This window comes from Aricia agestis, chromosome 2 (genome assembly GCF_905147365.1).
Source record: "Aricia agestis chromosome 2, ilAriAges1.1, whole genome shotgun sequence".
Taxonomy (NCBI): Eukaryota; Metazoa; Arthropoda; class Insecta; order Lepidoptera; family Lycaenidae; genus Aricia; species Aricia agestis.
The window spans coordinates 7,722,835-7,746,545 of NC_056407.1; the positions used below are offsets into that span (position 1 = coordinate 7,722,835).

General features: G+C 40.6%; 1 protein-coding gene across 3 annotated transcripts; it reads left to right on the forward strand.

The window, feature by feature from the left end:
• Window positions 1-352: 352 nt before the first annotated feature.
• On the forward strand, window positions 353-21,740 carry LOC121739627 (protein borderless). 3 transcript variants are annotated; one of them, XM_042132130.1, is made up of 10 exons: window positions 353-437; window positions 575-753; window positions 15,292-15,517; window positions 15,954-16,235; window positions 17,022-17,212; window positions 17,721-17,939; window positions 18,373-18,601; window positions 19,864-20,070; window positions 20,436-20,720; window positions 21,385-21,740. In XM_042132130.1, the coding sequence occupies exons 2-10, from the start codon at window positions 577-579 to the stop codon at window positions 21,591-21,593; spliced, it is 2,025 nt and encodes a 674-aa protein (XP_041988064.1). In that variant the 5' UTR covers window positions 353-437; window positions 575-576; the 3' UTR covers window positions 21,594-21,740. The 3 variants fall into 3 exon arrangements, with proteins under 3 accessions (XP_041988064.1, XP_041988065.1, XP_041988066.1); XM_042132131.1 differs by having other exon boundaries at window positions 359-437; window positions 508-753; XM_042132132.1 differs by having other exon boundaries at window positions 359-437; window positions 545-753.
• Window positions 21,741-23,711: the final 1,971 nt, after the last annotated feature.

The following is a 23,711-nucleotide window of genomic DNA, read 5'->3' on the forward strand; positions in this document are numbered from 1 at the left end:
ACATTACTTTCCATATTATTAATTTCCTACAGATACGAGTATGGCACGGCATAAACAACTGAAAACGAGCGTTATTTATGTATTACAAATTAAAGATATCACAATCATATTCAGATCTGTGGAACAACTTTGCCACAGCGATGTAGTAGTAAATTTTTTTTGCGTAGCGAACAGCCATGTATTGAAATTGCCATTTAGGATGCCATAAAACATGGTCCAGTCTAGGCACACAAATATTTTGATGGTCACACATACAATTATGTTTAAATTGATAGCGTGAACAAAGAGTCTAAAGGAAGACTGAGTGGTGATGGCGTAAGCTTCCTGCTCGTCCTGCGTCTTTGTTCGGGCCGGGAGCGGCTCATTAGTCACGCAGCGGCCGCTCGTCTAGGACCGCTAGTGGACAACTCGCGTGCGCGGCCGCAGGTTTGCGCGAGGTAGGGGCCACCCACATATTACGTCACACAACATTTTTTGAACCCCTCTTCCCCTATGTCATACATTTAGCATGCATGTCACTTTTGATATCCCCCTCCCCCTTAAGCTGTGACGTAATATGTGGATGGACTCTTAGTTATGGCTGCCCTACGGAGTGTGTTGGTGCTGAGCCTCCTCAGCGGCGCCTGGCCGTCGCTGCTGCCGCTAGAAGTGGAGCGCCTCAAGGCGAGCGTCGGCGGCTACGCCGTCATGAACTGTCACCTCGACTTCCCCTTCGGAAACGAGATCCCCTATCATCTACAATGGGATAAAGATGTAAGTACTTCAATCTGTGTAAGATAGATCTAGCAGTTTAAATTCTAGATGGAAATCATTTGTAGATATTAAAGTTGAACTATTCTTAAGTAGGTCATAATATAAATTACAAGATCGTCATCTTATATAGGAGTCTTGAGACTGTAGATTGTAGAGCGACTTTCAGAAAGTACTTGTCACCCGAAGAAGTATTACGACTTGTACGACTATTCGTGATAATTAAGTTTTTTTTAACCAACTTCCAAAAAACGAGGAGGTTATATTATGTTCGGCTGTGGATATATATATATTTTTTTGTAAAATTCTGTTATCGATGGGTGTATTTAATAGATGTTTATATTTGTAGGCAGGTAGTATATACAGGGGGTAACAAAAATAAGTGATAATACTTTAGGGTGTGTACGTGTTTCTTGTAGAGAGTTCACTGTGAAAGTAGCAGCGCCGAAAGACCAAAATCTTTTTTCACTTTTGTATGGGGAAACTCGTGACGCTCGGGCCCTTGCCCATACAAAAGTGAAAAAAAATGTTGGTCTTTCAGCGCTGCTACTTTCACTGTGAGCTTTCTACAAGGAACACGTACACACCCTAAAGTATTATCACTTATTTTTGTTACACCCTGTATAGGTAGAATATACTTGTAGAAAGTGTATTCTACCTATACTCTATAATTCAGGCGTGGGAGGGGAGAGCCATGCTTCGGCACGAATGGGCCGGCTCGACCGGAGAAATACTACGTCCTCACAGAAAACCGGCGTGAAACAGCGCTTGCGCTGTTTCACGCCGAGTGAGTGAGTTTACCGGAGGCCCAATCCCCTACCCTATTCCCTTCCCTACCCCCCCTTATTCCGTTCCCTTTCCATCCCTACCTTCCCCTATTACCCTATTCCCTCTTAAAAGGCCGGCAACGCACCTGCAGCTCTTCTGATGCTGCGAGTGTCTATGGGCGACGGAAGTTGCTTTCCATCAGGTGACCCGTTTGCTCGTTTGCCCCCTTATTTCATTTAAAAAAAAAAGTCGGTTATTTTGATAGAGTTAGGGCCTGTTTCACCACTTGCTGATAAGTGACGAATAAGCTATCCAACAATTAACTTGACAGATCAATTATGGAGAATCTGTCAATAAGGTTGTGAATAGCCTATTCGGCACTTATCAGAAAGTTGTGAAACAGGCCCTTAGTAATTTAAGGCGACGCCTTGATAGTTTGGCTGTAACGATATCGATTTTTCTCAGCAATGACTAAAGCTAAGAAATTATATTTCATTGTCAGTATTCATCATGTCTTTGTCTTTGAATTACCCATAGCATAACACGATTGGTCAACTTTTTCTTTCTTTCTTTCAAATTCTTTTTTCTTTCTTTCTTTATTAAGCATACAATAATATACAATATTATAAAAGCTAGGTAACGTACATCACGTCGTCTAATCCCATGCTAAGTAAAAACTTATGTTATGGCAATCAGACAACGGATGCACGCCGAACAATTTTATCCTAATATATATTATTTACACATTCACACACACGATCACACTACACTTTATCACGTAAAGTCTCTTTCGGCGACGTGATGCGCGCTTCGTTCGGGAGCCTCCCCCGGAACCTCCGGTAAACTACACCGGCGGGCCAGAACTCCTCCACCTCGAAGATGGATAAAACTTGAGTCGGCACTCTCACCACAAAGGAACTGAAATTCACTTTGTGACGAGAGTGCAGACGCTCCACCCTCAAGGTGTAGGTGGTCTTCTCGCGGATGTAGTTTACGACGTCTTCGACCGTCATGGACCAGTGCAGGCTGTTAGAACACAGAATAATCAATCAAAAAGACCTCTAAAAAAGGGATTCCTATTTTGCCAATAGAGGCGAGAGTGATTTAAGCTTCCAAAATTTGTACATACATTAGTTCAAAAATACACTTTAATTTGCCCATAGCTTATATGAAATGTATTTATGGTTTTTAAATTACGCGACAAAAACCATTTTGTCGCTACGCCTTTTTCCATTTTTCGCTGATCCATTGCCCGTCTATGAGAGGCCGGGCCGGCCCGTCATAGAAAACAAGCAATCTAAAACATATCCAACAAGGTTTTTTACTTTAACGCGGCGTCACCTTAATCAATTTAGTAGTTAAACTAACTTAAAAATGCTGCGGTTAAAGAGGCATTTTGTGCACTCTATGATCTATCAAAAACACACTAACAGCGTCGTCTTATTTATACTTCTATAAGCCTTGAAGTGCTCTGCTTAGCCACCAGGGGTTTCCATCTTGCGTATTATACAAATATCAGCTGTCCTTGGCTTATAAACGCCTCATGCTCAACATTGAGCATGGATTACACTTGTTCAATGGTGTGTAATCTAGGTAGTTTTTTGTGAACCGCTGGCACGATATTTGAATTGATAGATAAAAAATCATATTATACGGTAACTCTACTTATAATTCATAACTGTCCTACAATGCGACATCAAGGGTAGGGTACATTTTGGCAATCTGTTTTTGAACGTTTGTTACACTGCAACTGCTACCTCTTCCCTATTCTACTGATCCGATCATTATGTATGAAGTGTTCGTTATATTTTGTGAGCCACCTTCGATACCAAACGCTTTATAATTTGAATAGTCGAAGCATCGTTTTTAACTTTTGGTCTATCGTAGACACTGTTCTAACGTTTAGTCGGTAGAGCCCTAATGTTTCAATTGTTCATTTTAAATACATAATTGCAGCAGGGAAGTCTTCTAGAAGCTATATTTACTTGTTGCGCCCCTAGTGTCGAGTTACGTAGTCACTAGAGACGAGGTGCTAAATTACAATGGAATGGCAGCCAGCGGACGTAGTCATATGCCAGCTATTCCTCACTCGCGTCCTCGAACATTCACTTATCCTTTTCAATGTATATTTTATGTTTAGGTCACGCATGATTTTAAGGTCGGTCGACGAAACCTACTCTGGCGAAACCGAAGATATCCATCGGTATATGACTGTGTTACACATGATGCAATGTGTATGTACCAATAACGTACAATAGTTGTCAATAATGCGATACACTGATCTACCAATAGCATATATTTCCCGTGCGTGCGTACTCGCTCCACTGAAGAGAACTAAAAATCGAACACTGCGCTTCTCCTTCTATTTTTTAGTGCAATGTTCAGTTTTGGGCGGCCTATAGTCATTATGACGTTGATAAACGCCTCTTAAGGTGACACCTTGATAATTTGGCTGCAGCGATATCGATTTTTCTCAACAATGATTAAAGCTAAGAAATTAAAGTTTATTGTCAGTATTCATCATATCTTTATATTTGAATTACCCATAGCATAACAAGAGTGGTCAACTTTTATAACACAGAATAATTATTAATCAAAAAAACTTTTTTAAAAACAGGGATTCTAATTTTGCCAACAGAGGAGAGTGATGAAAATTTGTATTATATAGATTAGTTCAAACATACACTGTAATTTGCCTAAAAAAATATATTTATGGTTTTCAAATAACGCGACAAAAACCATTATTGTCGCTTACGCCCTTTTTTTGCCATTTCTTGTTTGACCGGCCTCTCATGGAAAACAAGCGATCTAAAACATATCCAATACGATTTTTTACTTTAACGCGGCGTTACCTTAAAGATGTCGTACCGTTTGGTTTTTCAATCACTTTTCGTACAGAAGTTACAACATAGAATAAACTCCGTAAAGACAGATGGATGGGCTGAACCGTAATAAATAATGTATTCTTACTAAGTATTAGGAAACACTAAAAACTTTTTCGTATCAGAGAAAATATTACTTTAAACTGAAAAAACCAGCCAAGTGCGTGTCGGACGACGCGCAATATAGGGTTCCGTAGTACCACTAGTTTTTGAAATTTTTTGTAAGGTCAACGAATGTACATATTTTAAAACGTGTTTTACACTACTAACAACATCATCTCAGTTTGTTTTAAAGGAATTTGAACGAAAAGTTCCTTTATACTTCGCCGAATACATTTTTTTAGTTGATCGACTATTACTCAATAACTTATGAAGTTTTCTTAGCCGTGATAATTTTCCTTTTAAATTCAGCATATTTCCTACTTCCGTAAATTTTTTCCCATTTCCAAAAACAACCGTTTAGCTGGTAAAAGGGGGGGCACTGGACTCTTACGATTTTTTCCACTTTAAAACTTAATATTTAACAAACGGATCCCTAAATTGGAAAATGATCTATGAATACTCGTAATATTTTTAAAAAACCTATCCAACAACACCCCACGCAATGGGGAGGGCGCGAAAAAAAAATCATCCCCACTTGATGTGTACCAGGTACCATAAAAATATTTTTTTACCATTGTATGTACCATTTTGTCGGCATCATTAATATGTGTATTCATGCCAAATTACAGCTTTGTAGGTCCTATATTCTCTGAGAAAAACCGCGGACAGACAGACGGACAGACAAACAGACAGACGGACGGACGGACCGAAACTATAAGGCTTTCTTGTTGACTACGAAACCCTAAAAAGGAGCAATTTTAACAATATAATATGTATCAAACTCAATCCAATGTAGCTGTCGTAGGTCTAACAACACGTAGCGTTATCGTAGCACGACATAGCGTATGTAGCGCGACGTATATAGCGTGACGTAGCACGACGTAGCGTATGTAGCGCGATGTAGCACGACGTAGCGTGACGTAGCACGACGTAGCGTATGTAGCGCGATGTAGCATATGTAGCGTACGTAGCACGACGTAGCGCATGTAGCGTGACGTAGCACGACGTAGCGTATGTAGCGCGATGTAGCATATGTAGCGTACATAGCACGACGTAGCATATGTAGCGTGTCGTAGCACGACGTAGCGTATGTAGTGCGACGTAGCATATGTAGCGTACGTAGCACGATGTAGCATATGTAGAGTACGTAGCACGCCGTAGCGTAAGTGGTGCGACGTAGCATATGTAGCATACGTAGCACGATGTAGCATATGTAGCGTACGTAGAACGACGTAGCATATGTAGCGTGACGTAGCACGACGTAGCGTGACGTAGCACGACGTAGCGTATGTAGCGCGATGTAGCATATGTAGCGTACGTAGCACGACGTAGCGTATGTAGCGCAATGTAGCATATGTAGTGTACGTAGCATGACGTAGCATAAATGTAGCGTGTCGTAGCACGACGTAGCGTATGTAGCGCGATGTAGCATAATATGTAGTGTACGTAGCACGATGTAGCATATTATGTAGCGTGTCGTAGCACGACGTAGCGTTTGTAGTACGACGTAGCATATGTAGCGTACGTAGCACGACGTAGCGTATGTAGCGTGACGTAGCATATGTAGCGTACGTAGCACGACGTAGCATATGTAGCGTGTCGTAGCACGACGTAGCGTATGTAGTGCGACGTAGCATATGTAGCGTACGTAGCACGACGTAGCGTATGTAGCGTGACGTAGCACGACGTAGCGTAGCAGCGTAGCGAAGGGCTTGCATCCCTACGACGAGCTACGAGCTGTAGAGTAGATTATGGAAAGATGTATTATTCCACAAAATATTCAACCAAAATACCATGAGCGCTCAATGCTCATATTGAAGATAGATTATAATGTTATTCAATTTATTATAATTGTTTTGTTTTTTACAAACTTCCCAAAATATAAAATTTATATTAATATTATTGTTGATAATTGTTGTATTTAAATTAACATAATTTTGGAAAATTACATTGAGAATAAATCAAAAGCTAATAATCCGCATGAATTTTATTGGATTATCGAACTTGATTTTGATCACATCGTTGCAATCGATGTTTGCGTGAAATGGAAACGAAAAACATATAAACATATTGTGTGTATTGTGATTGTGCGTATCGGGTGTGGAGACGCAAATAGTTGAAGGTCTAACGCCGCGCCTCGACCGCAACCGCTACCTCACTTACACACCTCTAACAAGGAACACACTTCATAATATTTCTTATTTTTCAATTTGTAATACATAATAACATTTACAGAATAAATCTCTGCACTTTTGTTTTACATAATATTATTTCAATTTTCATGCTCAAGACCAAATATCAATTTCTTGCGTGTACTATACTCAGTACACGCAAGAAATTGATATTCGATTCACTAGTTTTCTTATGTACGTTAATTAAATAGAGTTAAGTATAACTTGTTACATGATACATAATATATTAATATTAGATAAGGTTTTTAGTTATTTTTATCTTATATCTTTAAACGAGCAATTCTTGTATATATGTATATAATTGGAATCTCGGAATCGGCTCCAACGATTTTCATTAAATTTAGTATATAGGGGGTTTCGGGGGCGATAAATCGATCTAGCTAGGAATCATTTTCAGAAAATGTCTTTTGATTCGTGTTTTATCGATAATCGATAAACTGAAAAATATTACTCTTCCTGACATCTATTGGCGAACAATAATACTATTTTGTTAGCAACTAATTATTTTAACGACCAGCAGATGGCGTTATTAAGTAACACGACGTCAATGAGTGTTTGCTATACCGAGCAAAGCTCGGTCATCCAGGTACTATTTAATAATATTTGATTGAATCAGGCCAAGCTGAATCACATTTACAAATATGGATTCGTGATTGTTAAAATTCGATAAATCTAGATGGGTTAGTTTATTTCTTAAGACTGATAAATAAACATAAAATATTATCATGAACCTAATTTGATGCTGATGCTGCGAGTGTCCATGGGCGACGGAAGTTGCTTTCCATCAGGTGACCCGTTTGCTCGTTTGCCCCCTTATTTCATAAAAAAAGGTACACAATATTACATATGAGGTATATGTAATATTGTATATCTTTTTTTACGCTTACACTTACGTATCCCAGGGGCCAGGAGTCAGGACCGAACTTAATTGTTTATTGTTGTCTACATGCGGTCACTGTGCCCAGAATAACAAGTGTCAGTCTTTATGTTTACAATACGAGTAAGTATACTTCGCGCGTTAGATTCAAAGACTTATTGGTAGAGGGATACGGGAGTAATATAGGGAATTTTTCTTTATTACTATCAGCCTAGAAGAAGCTATTTCTTGGGCTTGACAGTTTGGCTTGATAACTAGACATTTCTAAATTGTTCAAGTTTTCTTTCAGAAATACCAAAAAAATAGTGGCGTCCATTTGATTAGTCAAAGTCAAATTAGTCAACGATGAATTAACGTACAAAATAACTTGTTTCAATGAACTGTATTGTTGGGCATTATGTAACGTAACCGCATATGCATGCGCGTGGGAGCGGCGCGCGGCGCTGGCGTCGGCATTACCTCATTACATGGAGCACGCAATTATCCAGTTGACCGCTCTGTCGCCCACTAGGCCTCGCGCTCTCAAATCCTGGCCTAGACACGTGTTCTTGCCTAGTGCCGGCCTCCCGCCCTCAAATCTTGGCCTAGAGTTTAGACGCACGGACTTGCCCGGTGCCGAATTTTCGATCACAGAATGTCGGCCTAGACCAGCGGTTCTCAGACATTTTGGTGGCGAAACCCTTTTAAGAAGTGTCAGTTTTGACGCACCCCAAAAATATAATGTTTGATGATTTTCTTTATGCTGCAGGTGTCTGATTATATTTCTAAAAACAATTTAAGTTTCGCTCGCTTACGTCGTAAAGCCAAACAAATAAAAAATTGCAACTAGCAATATTTTTACATTTTAATAGCCCAAAAAAGTTATCTCTCATTGGGTTTTACTTATGTCTTAACAACTTAAAGTCACAATTAAATATACATAACGACATATAATTCTGGCTACTCTATTAAAGTTTTCAGAAAAAAACGAAACGTGCTCGCGGTGCTTGTAGCGTAGAATGTCTTGAGGGGATAATGCTGATAATGTCAATCATAACGTGAATCATGTTAAGTAGGTCAACAAGTCACAAGTGTGACGAGCTAAATTAGGTTTGTTATTTGTAAACAGACTCTCACCTCAAGGAATCAAAAGAAGTGTATTCCCTGCGTTTTTTGTGATTTTTAGGATTCCGTAGTCAACAAGGAACCCTTATAGTTTCGGTCTGTCCATCCGTCTGTCTGTCTGTCTGTCCGCGGTTTTGTTTAGAGACTATAGGACCTACAAAGCTGTAATTTGGCATGAATGCACATATTAATATGATGCCGACATGAAATCTTACCTTCCTACACATCAAGCGGGGATGATTTTTTTTTCGCGTCCACCCCATCGTGTGAGGTGTCGTTGGATAGGTATTTTAAAAATATTATGAGTATTCATAGATCATTTTCCGATTTAGGGATCCGTTTGTGAAATATTAAGTTTTAAAGTGGAAAAAATCGTTATGAGTCTAGTGTCCCTCCCTTCTACCAGCTAAACGGTTGCTTCTGGAAATCTGAAAAAATACACGGGAGTAGGAAACATGCTGAATTTAAAAGGAAAACTATCACGGCTAAGAAGACTTCATAATTTAATGAGTATAAAATAATTGTAATGATAATGTACTTAATTTTTATTATTATTGTAATACACTCCGGACAAACCTTCGCGGTTTATGGAGAGTATATTTTATAACATGTATGACTTATGAAAATAAACGAATAAATAAATAAATAACTTATTGAGTACCTAATAGTCGATCAACTAAAAAAATATATATTTGGCGAAGTATAAAGAAACTTTTCGTTCAAATTGCTTTTAAAGATGATGTTGTTAGTAGTGTAAAACACGTTATAAATGTACATTTATTAACCATACAAAATTTAAAAAAAATTAGCGGTACCACGTACCCCGACACGCACTTGGCTGGTTTTTTATAAACTTAATCTTGTACAATAAGTAGGAAATTATTTAGCACGTAGAATTTACGTATGTACCATCGAGGAAATTGATTACTAGGCAGTTGACAGACCAACGTCATTTGGTCGGATCATGTCAATTTAATGTTTATTGTGATTTGTCGGCTAGGTTTGAAGTAACGCGACCAAACTACGTAGGTCCCCCATTTGCCTAGGAATCAACTTCTCTGATAGTACATATGTCGCAGCCGACTGGTTTAAATAGCTGTTCAATCAAACAGCTAGCCTTTTGACTGAACAACGCCATTCAATCACACGTCTGGCTTTTATATTGAATATTTTAGTAGCTTAAAACGTTCAACACTACAACTGATTCAAAAGCCGCCGTCTAATTGAAGTAGTTCAGTGCGCACCGCTGCGGCGCTAGGTGCGTTTTATTTACAATATGGCGTCAACTAGCAGGTGTTTGTGGTTATTTTTCGGAAAGAAAGTAGTTAATAAAAGTTAAAAGTGTTTTTAAAGAGACAAAAATTGTGGAGGCACATACGTGTACGAATCAAAATTTCAACAAATATTCGAGGAGAAATTACGGGATTATGAAATGGATGGACGCAGCCCACCGGAAAGGGGGGTTCGGGGGGCACAGCTCCCCGTCAAAACAAAAACAAACACAATCCAGAAAGTCCAAAAGTTGGTTAGGTTAGGTTAGAACTTAGACCACAACACAGAGGGAGCCGAGCGAGCGCAGCTAGCGTGCTGCGGCAGCAGCCGGCGACCGTCGTCAAATAAAAGGGGGGCTCAGGGGGCGCAGCTCCCCGCCAAAACAAAAACAAACACAATCCAGAAAGTCCAAATGTAGGTTAGGTTAGAACTGTGACTGTGCTGCGGCAGCAGCCGGCGACCACCACAAAATACGCCTCAGAATTTTTTATGTTTACTTATTGCATTAAACTTTTGGTCACCCCTTAAACTTAATCCGAGAATAATCTTTCAATAAAATACAAAAAGTTTTCCTATTCTCCCAAATTACATATTATGCTAATGGTCACCCTAGTTAATTTGCCATTAAACCAGTTGGCTAAGTGTCGTCTAGCTGTAGTGTTGAACGTTGTAGTCAACAAGTCGGCTAAACGACGTATAGCCGTGGGATTGAATGGCGTTGTTCAGTCAAAGGTCTAGCTGTTTGATTGAACGGCTATTTAAACCAGTCGGCTGCGAGAAATACATGACGTACATGTAGCGTACAAAGACAAACCGTAAAATAAATATGGTTTCTACGTTAAAGGTAGCAATGATGTACCTACTACATATTAGGTATGCCAAATAAAAGGATTTTTTAAATCCATTTGTTAACTTTAATAATACTAGCTGTTTGACCGAGCTTTGCTCAGTATCCGATGAAAATGACATTTTCTAGAAATGATTCCTAGCTAGATCGATTTATCGCCCCCGAAACCCCCTATATACTAAATTTCATAAAAATCGTTGGAGCCGATTCCGAGATTTTTCGAAATTTAGATTCTAGATTTAGAAATTTAGTATATAGGGGGTTTTGGGGGCGATAAAACGATCTAGCTAGGAATCATTTTTAGAAAATGTCATAATAAGGTCATGTCATAATGAGGTCAATCATTAAAATTAGGGTTAGAATTTTCACCGAATTTTTAATGTAAAACAAGGAGACAAACGAGTAAACGGGTCACCTGGTGGAAAGCAACTTTCGTAGCCCATGGACACTCGCAACATCAAAAGAGCTGCAGGTGCGTTGCCGGTCTTTTAAGAGGTAATACGGTAGGGAAGAGAATGGGGTGGGTAAGGGGGTTTTGGGGGCGATAAATCGATCTAGCTAGGAATCATTTTTAGAAAATGTCATTTTGTTCGTGTTATATATATATACAAGAATTGCTTGTTTAAAGATAATTAGATTACAATTATGTAGTCAAACACCTAAGTAACAAGAACAACAAATTTTAAATTTATAACTTACGATACAGCTGCATCGTTGCTTTCATTAGGTGACGAGGGGTTACGATGGCTGCGTTCCAGATGACGTTAATTTTGACCAAAACGCTCAAAACGTCCCCTTCTGCCGTTCCCTTTGGCGACCGGGGTCGTTTTGATCGCGGCTATGACGTCACTCATGACGTCATCATTTTCGCTCAAAACGACCCTCGACGAAGACCCTCAAAGTGGGCGTTCTAGTTTTTTTTTAAATTTTAACGTAACTATATCGCTAAAGCCATGTTCGGAAAGTTTTCAGGAGAGAGTAGAGACAAAAAAACTTTATGTTATTTCATATTTACAAATAATATTTATATTACTTAAATAAATTAAATAACATTTAAGTAATGAAATATTTTGATTGGAAAATAAATTGTTTTAAATGAAAGGTCAAATGATTTCTTATAAAATATTATAATAATTAATACTAATTTTCATCTCTCCTATACCTGTTGATTTATTCGTACTTGACTAAACATTATGCGGTATTGTTACCTAACGTTTATATGTATATTGTTACAATTATAGTCAATATTCAAAGTATGTGGATTTGTTATTAAAATATGATTCAATGTGAAAACTCAAATATAATAAAAGTTTAACTATATTAAAATATGATTACTTAAGTAAAAAAATGTAATACTAAAAACCAAACAAAAATAATATTATGTATTTTATTTGTAAAATAAATGTAACTATAAACAATAAAATTACTTTTATTTACGACTTGAAGAAAAGGATCATAATATACAAGTTCGGTTCATTGTACCTATGTATAAAAAAAATTATAGTTCTTTTTTTAAACTTTTCTCAAAACGCTCAAAACGATCCATAATCCGTTCCACTTGGGTTTGTATCGCTGACGCTCACATGCTAATGGAACGGGAAAAACTACGGTCTTGAGCGTGAGCGTTTCTAACGTCATCTGGAACGCGGGGGATAACTACCAATTAAGTAATCAAGAGTGACCATAAAATGTTAATTAAGTATAGAAATAATTGGAGCGGACGTAGAACTCTAGTTCCTAGATACATGAGTAAGTGTGAAGCGAGGAGGATTCGTTGAATCTAGTTAGGCCAATGAGTCGTGTTGGCGAGGGCCTGTTAAGGAACTGAATGACATGCATAACACTACGCGGATAATTGAGAGCAATTTTGTTATTATATTCGGCTCTACAAAACCTTCTAAGTATTTTTGTTTTTTTAGTAACATTCAGTTTTCAATTCTTAAATACTTATTTGATATTGAGTATTAAATAAAATCGGCCAAGAGCGAGTTGGACTGGCGCACGAAGGGTTCCGTACCATTATAGAGCAAAAATAGGTAAAAAATGTGTTTTTTTGTATGGTAGCCCCCAGGTTAATTATTTATTTTATTTAAATTTTATTATTAGTTATTAAAGTATAAATACAAAGTCTGAGTATATTGTGAACATCTCAAGTGCCTAGTGCCTACCTATTGCCATTTTTAATATCGACCAAAAAATAGCAAAAAAATACGGTTGTTGTATGGGAGCCCCCCTTAAATATTTAATTTATTTTGTTTTTAGTATTTGTTATAGCGGTAACAGAAACACACAATCTGTGAAAATTTCAGAAATCTAGCTATAGCGGTTCTTGAGATACAGCCTGGAGACAGACAGACGGACAGACAGACGGACACTCAGACGGACAGACAGACATCGAAGTCTTAGTAATAGCAATAAAAACCACATAGTGCATACATTTTGTGCAGTGAGTTAATAATTAATCAATGTTCTTTCTACATATTTTAAACATCGCGTACCGAATATCTTTACGCAAATCTTGACACATTTCTTTAAAAATAAAAAAAAAATCAAATTCAAATTCTTTACGCTACCTAGCTTTTATGCTATTGTATATTATATACAATAGTATAAAAGCTAGGTAGCGTACATCACGTCGTCTAATCCCATGCTAAGTAAAAACTTGTGTTATGGCAATCAGACAACGGATGCACGCCGAACAATTTTATCCTAATATATATTATTTACACATTCACACACACAATCACACTACACTTTATCACGTAATGTCTCTTTCGGTGACGTGATGCGCGCTTCGTTCGGGAGCCTCCCCCGGAACCTCCGGTAAACTACACCGGCGGGCCAGAACTCCTCCACCTCGAAGATGGATAAAACTTGAGTCGGCACTCTCACCACAAAGGAACTGAAATTCACTTTGTGGCGAGAGTGCAGACGCTCCACCCTCAAGGTGTAGGTGGTCTTCTCGCGGATGTAGTTTACGACGTCTTCGACCGTCATGGACCAGTGCAGGCGCGACACGTAGAGCGGCGTCGCGGGCACCTCGCTCCGCAGGCGCAGCTCGGGCACATAAGGTGCGGTGCCACGGTGGTTGCGGACGGTGGGCTTCCTCTTCTTCCTCCCCTCCACCAGAACGAAGCCCTCCTCATCGCACATCCTGCTCTCGTCCCTGTCGAGTCGAAGATGTTCAGTCTTGCGGCCCTCCTGTGCACCCCTTGCCTTTGGCCGCGGGGGTGGTGCGGGGCAAGCAGCGACGCTTGCATAATTTTTCGCTTGAGTCGATGGCCTCAATTTCGTGTCGACGTCATGCGGTGACGCGGACGGCGAGCTGACGGCGGCGGCTGTTGCTGACTCACTCGATTTCGCTGACGTGCAAAACGGCGAGCCGCCCTGAGCTCCGCGACGCATATTTATCGAGTCGTTTGGATGCTCGGGTGACCTACATAATGAATTATTACTTTTTAATTGTAATAATTCACTACGTAACTCACTGATGGTGGATTCCGAGGCATCCAATCTACCTCGCATCTCGTCCAGCTCTGCCCTCATGATGTTGAACTTCTGGAGCAGGCTGGAAACGTTGACGTGGTCCGTCGATACCGCCGACAGTTTGTGGAGCTGCTTGACCACAAACACCGGCAATTCCGCAGGATTAGTCTGCTTGAGCAGGGAGATGATGTCCTGCAAGCTTCGTTCGCTTCCGTCTCTCCTCCGGGACGTCATCTGCGCTGTCTTCCTGAGCGCTTCGTACAGCACGAGCCTGCCCTTGCAGATCTCCTCGTTGGTGTAGGTGGACCTGCACAGCTGCACGATGCCATCTTCGTCCATGGTGTTGACGACGTGTTGTACGAACGCCAGCAGCTCGTTGGATACGAGCGCCATGGTGTCGGTGCAGCGGCTGTGAGCCGCGCGACTCGCGAAATATTAATTAATTTTATTAATATTTGCTATGTGTGTTGCTGAGCGGTGCGCGACCGTTCGCTACCGCGATCAAAACAACACTTTATCTAAGTAGTAGTAATGTTTGCTATTATTTTTTGCTAAGAACAAGTAGGTAGATGATAGATCATTATAATCTAAACCTACAAATCCTACAATGTGGATGAAAGTGAATCATGATATTTTATTAAGTACACCAATGATGATAATAAGTAAATTGAGTTATTAGTTAATTATCCTATTCACCTCTATTGCATGATTCACAGCAGCACATTCATGTTTATAATATAGGTTTAAGGTAAGTTAATTCTAAGAGGCGCCAGATATAGCTAATGAATTCTAAATCACCTGTTCCTACCAACCGTTTGAACTACAAACAGAGATCACTTACGAGTTACGACGCTACACATTTATCCATACTTCATTGGTACAAAAATTTCCACAATGTTTTGTAGTATTAATAATAAAACCATTATAAATTAAACCTATGGGCGAAAAGTCCATGGGCAACATAAAGTTTTTAAAAAATCACCCGTCTCATAACATCATTCTTCATTCCAGGGCGAGACGATATTCTCGTGGTATAGCGGCGAGAACGAGCCGCGCGTGGCGGACCGGTGGGGCGGGCGGCTGCGGCGCACGAACGGCCCCAACCTCGGCCGGGGCTCCGTCAACGTCAGCGCCGTCCGGGAGACCGACGCCGGCCTCTACCGCTGCCTCGTCACCTTCCCAAACCGCACGCCGCCGGCGCGCAACAACGGGACGTTCTACCGCCTCGATGTTGATGGTAACTTAGTCTACGTCTATGGACTCCATCACACTAGTCTCTACGTCAGTCTGTCAGTGATGCGGAAACTTCATCGCGTGACATCTAACAAACGCATACCGCGCTAGGCATTGACCTGCAATGACCGCAAGGTGAAGTTTCGGAATCTGAAGTCGAACGGAAATCGTAAATCGCCCTGCTGGTCATAAGACCTAACTACCTAACGACCTAACTAAACATAAGTTTAGTTTTCGAAGAACTTTTGTCACACTTGTATCTAGTAGGTAAATGATAAATCTACACTTCTGCAGCAGCTATCTATCTACGAGTATCTATTAATTCCAGTTGATATTATTTATCTTAAAAAAAGTTTTGTAATTGTTGTCGATGTTTGCTCTACATGACATAACTAATTGATAAATGATAATAAGTAATAAGTTTATGTTTGATATTACAGGCGGGAATCTCATAGTGACCCCTCCTATGAACTCAACGGTTTTGGAAGGTGACAGAGCGGAGCTGGAGTGCGCTCCCAAAAGCCTCGAGTGGCCGGTGCAGTGGTATAGAGACGGAGTGCCTTTGGAGACTATACCGGAACTGGCCGGAAGAACAGAACTCGGCTTGAACGGCAGCTTGATTATAAGGAATGCAGTCAGCACAGATCTAGGAGAGTATGATTGTCGCGTCAGCGGTCCCGATGGGCAGATTCAAAGCTCGAGCGCATTCTTGGATGTTCAATGTAAGTATTTTTATGGCCAGGTAAAGGCTCCCTGAGATCATATCAAAGGGTTTTCGTGGTTGGATGCCGCTGTCGATCCTGGCGACACAGGAGATACAGTGGTGGGAATGTGTGGTGGGCCAGGTAAATTTTTGGTCAATTATTTCTTCCCGGGCGAAACTTTGTAAATTGCATAAGAGACTTATATTATTAATACTAGCGACCGTCGGATTTTTTTTATGTTCAAGGAGCCAGCTAACGTATAAATAATCCACCGTGTTATGGTCAGCTGACTGTGTTTTTCTTTCAAAATACTACATAAACTGTACTCTGATAAATTTTCAAATGAGAGGAAATAACAGAAAAAAAATTTTTCTTCATCTTTGGGAGGCTGTCACTGTTCACCCCACCCACGGAGTCGCAGCTGACGGTCGCGAGTATTCATAGTATAAGTTCCTTATTCATTTTACGAAGTTTCGGTTGGGAGGGACTTGGTCATGAAAATCTGTCACTGGCTCCAGGTCTATTATTTTTAACCCCTGACGAGAAAATAGTGGGGTTATAACTTATAATAGACGTGTCTGCTTGTCTGTCTGTGGGTGTATGTGTGTCAGTCCTTGGCATCGAAGCATCCGAACCGGTGGACCGATTTCGGTCTGGTTATTTTGTTTAAAAGCAGACAGTGTTCTATATAATTCATCAACATCAGCATTGCCCACTGCGGGTTCTTTTTTAATTCTTAATTTATATTTGTTAATTTTTTAATTGTGTCCAGGCTTCGGTTGTAATTGTTATGGTATTTTCTAGATAAGGCGAAAGTCGTGTACTCTCCCAAAGAACGATATTTACCGTTCGGCAAATCTGCGAGCCTCGACTGCCACTTCAGTGCGAATCCGCCGCTGACGAATCTGAGATGGGAAAAGGATGGGTTCCTTTTCGACCCTTACAACGTGCCTGGGGTGTTCTACAGCAGGAATGGAAGTCTTCTCTTTAATCGGGTAAGTTTTCCCACAAAAAGAAAAAGTTTATTAACTTAACCTTTTTTATTTTTAAGTTGTTGTACTTAGTACCTGTCACGATTAAGGGCTCCCACACAAAACTACAAATTCGCATCGCATCGTAAAAATCTGCAACAAAACTCATACTAATAAAAATGACATTGAAATGCGATGCGAATTAGCCCTTAGGTTATACCTACCTTATAACTACGTGTTGTTAGTTACTGCCTATGGTTTACACTTTACTACTACTTATTTACTCTACACTTTACTCTACTTATTTAGTAATTAAGTATGTGTTTAAATGGTTACTTAGTGCACTTGTGTTTTAAAACATCACTACTTAAATAAAATTAGGTGTGTATTTTCGATTCGGTCGTATTGTGTTTAAATAAGGGACGCGCGGATGGCGCGGCCATGCCGACTGTATGGGCGCCGCAGACTTGATAGCACAAAAAGTCTGTCGTCTGCAATCTCCCTAAAAGTTAATGTTTATTGCTATTTGAAGGTGGACGAATCCCACGAAGGCCTGTATTCGTGCACACCGTACAACGCGTTGGGCTCGGCGGGCCCGTCGGCGGCGGTGCGGGTGCGCGTGCAGCGGCCGCCGGCTCTGGTGGCGCGGCCTCAACCTCTGTATGTGGCGCGGCTCGGTGCAGCTGTCACTATGCCGTGCAGCCCCGCGCTCATGGTACAAGCCACACTGCCCACTGTTAGGTGGACGAAGGTATTATTTTTTGCATAACTATTATTACGGTGCATAGTTCATTGTGCATGATTTTTGATAATACCTAGCTGTAAGTTTTCATTTACAATAAAATAAAAGTCATGTAGCAGCTCGTTGTTGCTATGTGTTGAACACGTACAGCTACTATCAGATAAATTGAATCGGATCAGGTCTTTGTTCTGCCGGTAACATTGATTTGACATACTCCGACCAAATACCGTAGGACCGCCATTAGCTTAGCAATCTCCGATGGTAGATAGAGATATTCAAATAGTAGTATTTGAATATCTTCTTCATCTTCGTCGGTAATAAAGTAGACCAGCTACTAGCTATTAGTAGGCATAAGTAACTGCCGCACTATGAAGATTTTGACCTAAGCCTCATACATTATTTGTCAAACTCTTAATTATATTCATTAGTTATTTATTTGTAGAAAGACGGTACGGATCTCCCAGACGGGCGGTACTCGTTGGACGGTGGCAACTTAACGATCAGCTCGGTGTCGGAGGAGGACCGCGGTATCTACGTGTGTACGGTCAGCAACGAGGCCGATGTCGTCAATGTCGAGACCGAACTGCTCATAGAGAACGTGCCCCCGCGAGCGCCGTACAACCTCAGCGCGACGCCGTCGTACGATTCCATTCATTTGACTTGGGTACCCGGTAAGTAAATCGAAAAATCAATAACAAAACTAAGTGGGTTGTTTTATACAGAGTTCACTGTATAGTACACACTATAGTAGCCGTCTTACTTTAGTTTACCCATTTTGCCGCAAGTAGGAAGCTTATATCTGAAATCGCAACTGTATTAAGATTTTAGATCTATTTAAGAAAGTTAAAAAGAGATATTATAAAACTAGAAGTCTTACGGCTGCACTCAGAGACATTTAATCATCATAACGAAAAACTTTGTAACCCTTTTTACGAAAAATGGGGAAACGTAGGTGCATGAAATTTTGCACAGTTACAGTTTATATGGTGAAGGAGTGCATCGAACTAATATTATTCTGAAATTATGCTTTTATCATACATTTTTTTAACAAATAAACATTACACACACTACAATACACGCACATGAGAAATGACAGATTTTTGAGTGACAAGCCTATACATAAAGTCTGTCAAAAAAGTCATGAAATTAAAAAGTGGCAACATCGTAGTGTCATCCCTTTCAAATCTTAAAAAAAGTGATGACACTACGATGTTGCCACTTTTTAATTTTTCATGACTTTTTTGAGAGACTGTACGAATTATATTCTTTTATTTATGGTTGAAGTTTGTTGACAACAAGTTGACAAATTGAAAATGGATTATAGTTTTTTTTATTGAATCTAAGATACTATTAAACAATGCTTACACGACCAGTCTGAGATCAGCTAGGTAACTGCTAAGTCCCAGAGACAAGAGTTGAAAAAAATATAATAAAGTCAATATTTTTACAAAATATATTTACTATAGTAGTCCTAATGTCGTTGATACTAAGGTCGAATTTCGACCATTGGGCGATCTCTAGTAATGATTAAACGTCAATTGAATGAAGAGTTTGACAGATAACGTATGATGGGGCTTATGTCAAAATCTTCATTTAATTACAGTCAACTAATTAATATTCGTCTCTGAGTGCGGCAGTGATGGCCGGTTTACACGTATTAAGTAGATAAGTAGTTACTAAATTTTAACTTAATTTTAAGTTACTAATTGCATGTAAACACAAAATTTAGTAGCAAGTTAAAATTTAGTTATGTAGTAAACAAGATAATTAGAATTTTGACTAAGTATTTTCTATTATGTTGGTAGGCGGGGCTTGATACTTGACACATTTTGGGCAGGCACTTCAAATTAAGTTAAAATTTAGTTAACTACTTATCAACTTAATACGTGCAAACCAGCTATTAGACCCTGTCCAATAATTATTATTATTGCAGGTCATAACGGTGTGGATGTGGAGTACAACGTGTGGTACCGCGAGCGCGCGGAGAGCGAGTGGCGCACCATGAAGATCCTCAGCCGCGGGGTCACCGACGCCACGCTGATAGGCCTCCGCCCCGCCACCGAGTACGAGCTCCGAGTGCTGTCACAGGACTATATCGGCGACGGACTGTTCAGCAAACCTATCTTCGTTCGAACCTTAGGTGATACTATTCGTATAAAATTAACTATGTGCCATCAACGACATTGATTAATTTCTTTCATTCAATGGGAAATTCAATAATTCAATGATAAAATAAAATAAAGATAAATAAAATAAAATACAAATAGATCAGCCATATCCTAAAAAATCAATTTCTCTTATACACAATACAATACCTCAAATCCCACTAAGTAAGTACTACTTAGTGGGATTTGAGGTATTGTATAAATAATTAGCAACAATCAGCCTTACCAAACCCAACACATGGGTCCTGGTTACCTGGTCTGTAATAAAAAATCTCCAATCACAATGAGTTTCTTCATTGTGATTGCCTTCAATTTTACGTTAAAAAAACTTGAATTACAGATCAATCAACTCCAGTTGATGTGGAAGACGAAGTCACATCTTACACGGCAGCCGTGACCGAGAGTGCTCCGGGCATAGAGGAGGTAGTAGGGTCAGACGGCGTGGTCGCGACTGCGGAGGACAGCGAGCTACCCGTGACGATCAGGTTGTTGGAGGAAGGCGCTTTAGTACGCTGGAGTCGCACGCGCGCCGACCGCGGAAGATGCACGCTGCGATGGTATGCCGCAGATGAACCCACGCACCGCTTGCTGCTTACTGCTGCGACGCAGCTCGATTACATACTAGGTGGGTACTGTGTAGGTACTATCAGAGGAAACAGGGGTCGTACCACGAAACCGTTTTGAGACTCAATCGAACGAATCGAAATGCCGCGCCGCTTCCTACTCTAACAAACCAGAAATGACGTTGTTAGGGCATGGCAGCTGACGCGGTATTCTCATTCGACTGTTTGAGTCTCAAAACGGTTTCGTAGCAGGCGCGGTCCGAAGGTCACAGGGGACATGACCCCCCTAAAATCTAAGGTAAAATTGAAAAATTTCATAATCTTGCCAAAGAATAAAAGGAAATTTCTAGCTATCCCCTAACCACCACTTCGACCGACCTTAGACAGCTGCTGTGAACCCAGAACCGTCCGAGGGCGCAGATAAAAAAAATTAGTGTAGTGACTACTGAGTGACCCCCCCCAAAATTTCAGGCTGCGACTGTTTCGTAGTAAACCTAACTGATTGACAGGCAGAATATGACGGACCTTCCTAATTCGGTCGGGTAATGTCAAGCCGAGTCGACAGATCGCGGAGTTTCACGGCTAACATTGAGTTACACGATCTGATCAAATAACGCAGTCTAGACAACTGCATGTGACTCGATTACTCCGATGGCACTCACTAGTCACAGCTGCAATAATTATCTCTTTATTATTCTGTAATTTTAATACAAATTTATGTTACAGTTAACGTCGTGGAAGAAGGTGCTAGTTATTGGGCTACAGTGCAATGCCCGGCGAGCACAGGTGGTGCATCATTGCATGTTCCGGCTTACGGGCGCTTGCGTGGTGTTGCTGCCGGATCTGCTGCCGCGGCGCTGCTGCTGGCGGCGCTTGCTACAGCTCTGCTGCTCGCGCGGCGCCGCAACGCACGCAGGGAGAAGCGCGCTCGTTGATCTATCGTTCGATAAACTGTGGCATGGTGCCTTACGGACGTTGTGCGTGTCACTAGAATCGTTTAGTTACATCTTAACTTACAAGTGCGATAAGTTTTATATTGTTATTATTTATTGTAATTTGTAATAAATACTTTTGTTATAATATTATTTCTATTTATTCGTATCGTATCGAAAAAAAAATATACTTAATATTAATAAATTGCATAACAATTATAATCTTAATGTTTTGAACGGTGTGGTCCCGGTGCAGTGGCGTTAAAGAGACCCCCCACTGGGATGGCCAGGACCGTGTCCTTCCTGAAGTGGCCCATTCACTATTCTGCATTGCAATCCGCCGGCTTATGCAGGTTTGTGAATGTTGTCGCAGGCCGGCCGCCATGCAGGCCTGCGACTGCCATAAACAGTCTTTTTTGCGCCCTGTGCGAGCTTTTACAACTGACTTGCTTTTTTAGATATTACATTACCCAAAGCAATGTATAGGTCTATTTTACTGTTGGAATCGTGCTCTAGGGGAGCAGCGGGAACTATTATCGGGAACAAACCGAAAAAATAATACTCCTGCCTGGTTTGGCCATTTTTGCGCCCCCCAGAGTCTACGCCCTGTGCCTGGGCACCGGTGGCACCGCCCTATTTACGGCACTGCCCATCTCTACCTGCGACACCATCTCCGTGTGTAATTTGTATTAGCACTTATTCCACCCTACTAAATTTAGACGTCTAAATGATTCAGTAACTAAATTTAGTCAAGTGGAATAGCATTTAGTAACTTTCTAAATGGTATTCCACTAGACTAAATTTAGTTAAGCTGAATCATTTAGATGTCTAAATAATTTAGTAAGGTGGAATAAGTGATGTTCTGTGGACACCATTCACAAACCTGTATTAAGCCGGCGGACGGCAAGGCGGCCTGCCGTGAATGGGCCCTTTTCACTGATCTCCATTATACAAGTACGCGTACTTGTATAATGGAGGTCAGTGGCCCTTTTATGTTGCCACTTGCAATAATATGTGAAATGCTTGGGAAAGGCCGAGGCCGGCTCTGTCGATCCCGCTGACCAGTCCAGGGTCCACACTTGGGTATTAACAATTTATTTAGGACTAGGACTAGGAGGAATGCAGCAATTTGAAAATAGGTTCAATAAGTATATTAAAGTGCAATATAAAAAAAATTTGGATAGTGTTAATTTTGGTTTGACTCAAACCGATTTGATCGTTTACAAAGCTAGTTTGAACGGTTTGTCAAACATTTACGTGTTTGAAGCTTGTTTGATGAAATTTCATATTTTCGTTGTGTTTGACGCGCCGTTTGATCGTGTTCCGACGCGTTTGAAGGTTTGATCAAACCCGGCTTAGTTTAGTGCTGGATTATGAAGAAGAAAAATAGAAAGAAGCTGTAGTTTCTAGCACTTTCTGTAGATGTTCGTGGGTAAAACGATCTTATGTTAGTCCATAGTCCATACCATTCTTTGGACCAGTCTTTTTTTTATGAAATAAGGGGGCACACGAGCAAACGGGTCACCTGATGGAAAGCAACTTCCGTCGCCCATGGACACTCGCAGCATCAGAAGAGCTGCAGGTGCGTTGCAGGCCTTTTAAGAGGGAATAGGGTAATATGGGAGGGTAGGGATGGGAAGGGAATAGGGGAGGGTAGGGAAGGGAATAGGTTAGGGGGTTGGGCCTCTGATAAACTCACTCACTCGGCGAAACACAGCGCAAGCGCTGTTTCACGCCGGTTTTCTGTGAGAACGTGGTATTTCTTCGGTCGAGCCGGCCCATTCGTGCAGAAGCATGGCTCTCCCACGTATATCTTTTTTTTTCTCTTCTGACAGAGGACATTAACGTTATAAACATAAGATAAGAAAATCGCGATCCTCGTTCTAGAATCTAGAGCATCTTCTGCATCACAAGACGTGTGCTCGACAGCGCGTATTGAATGAAACTGCGCAGTGTCGTTTGACAAACCGTTCAAACCGACATCAAACGGTTGCATCAAACACGTAAGGTTTGAATCAAACCGTTTGATCGTCTTCGGGGCCCTTAATGTAAACTTGTATAGGTACCTATTGTCGTTGGCATATTCATATTCTTATACTACTTACTACAAAAGAAGAAGAT

Bases quoted from the DNA above. Each gene is read 5' to 3' on its own strand.
- LOC121739627 (XM_042132130.1), top strand. From the start codon at position 577: ATGGCTGCCCTACGGAGTGTGTTGGTGCTGAGCCTCCTCAGCGGCGCC. The intron at 17,213-17,720 runs GTAAGTTTTCCC...TGCTATTTGAAG, and splicing joins GAAGTCTTCTCTTTAATCGG to GTGGACGAATCCCACGAAGG. The intron at 20,721-21,384 runs GTGGGTACTGTG...TTTATGTTACAG, and splicing joins GCAGCTCGATTACATACTAG to TTAACGTCGTGGAAGAAGGT.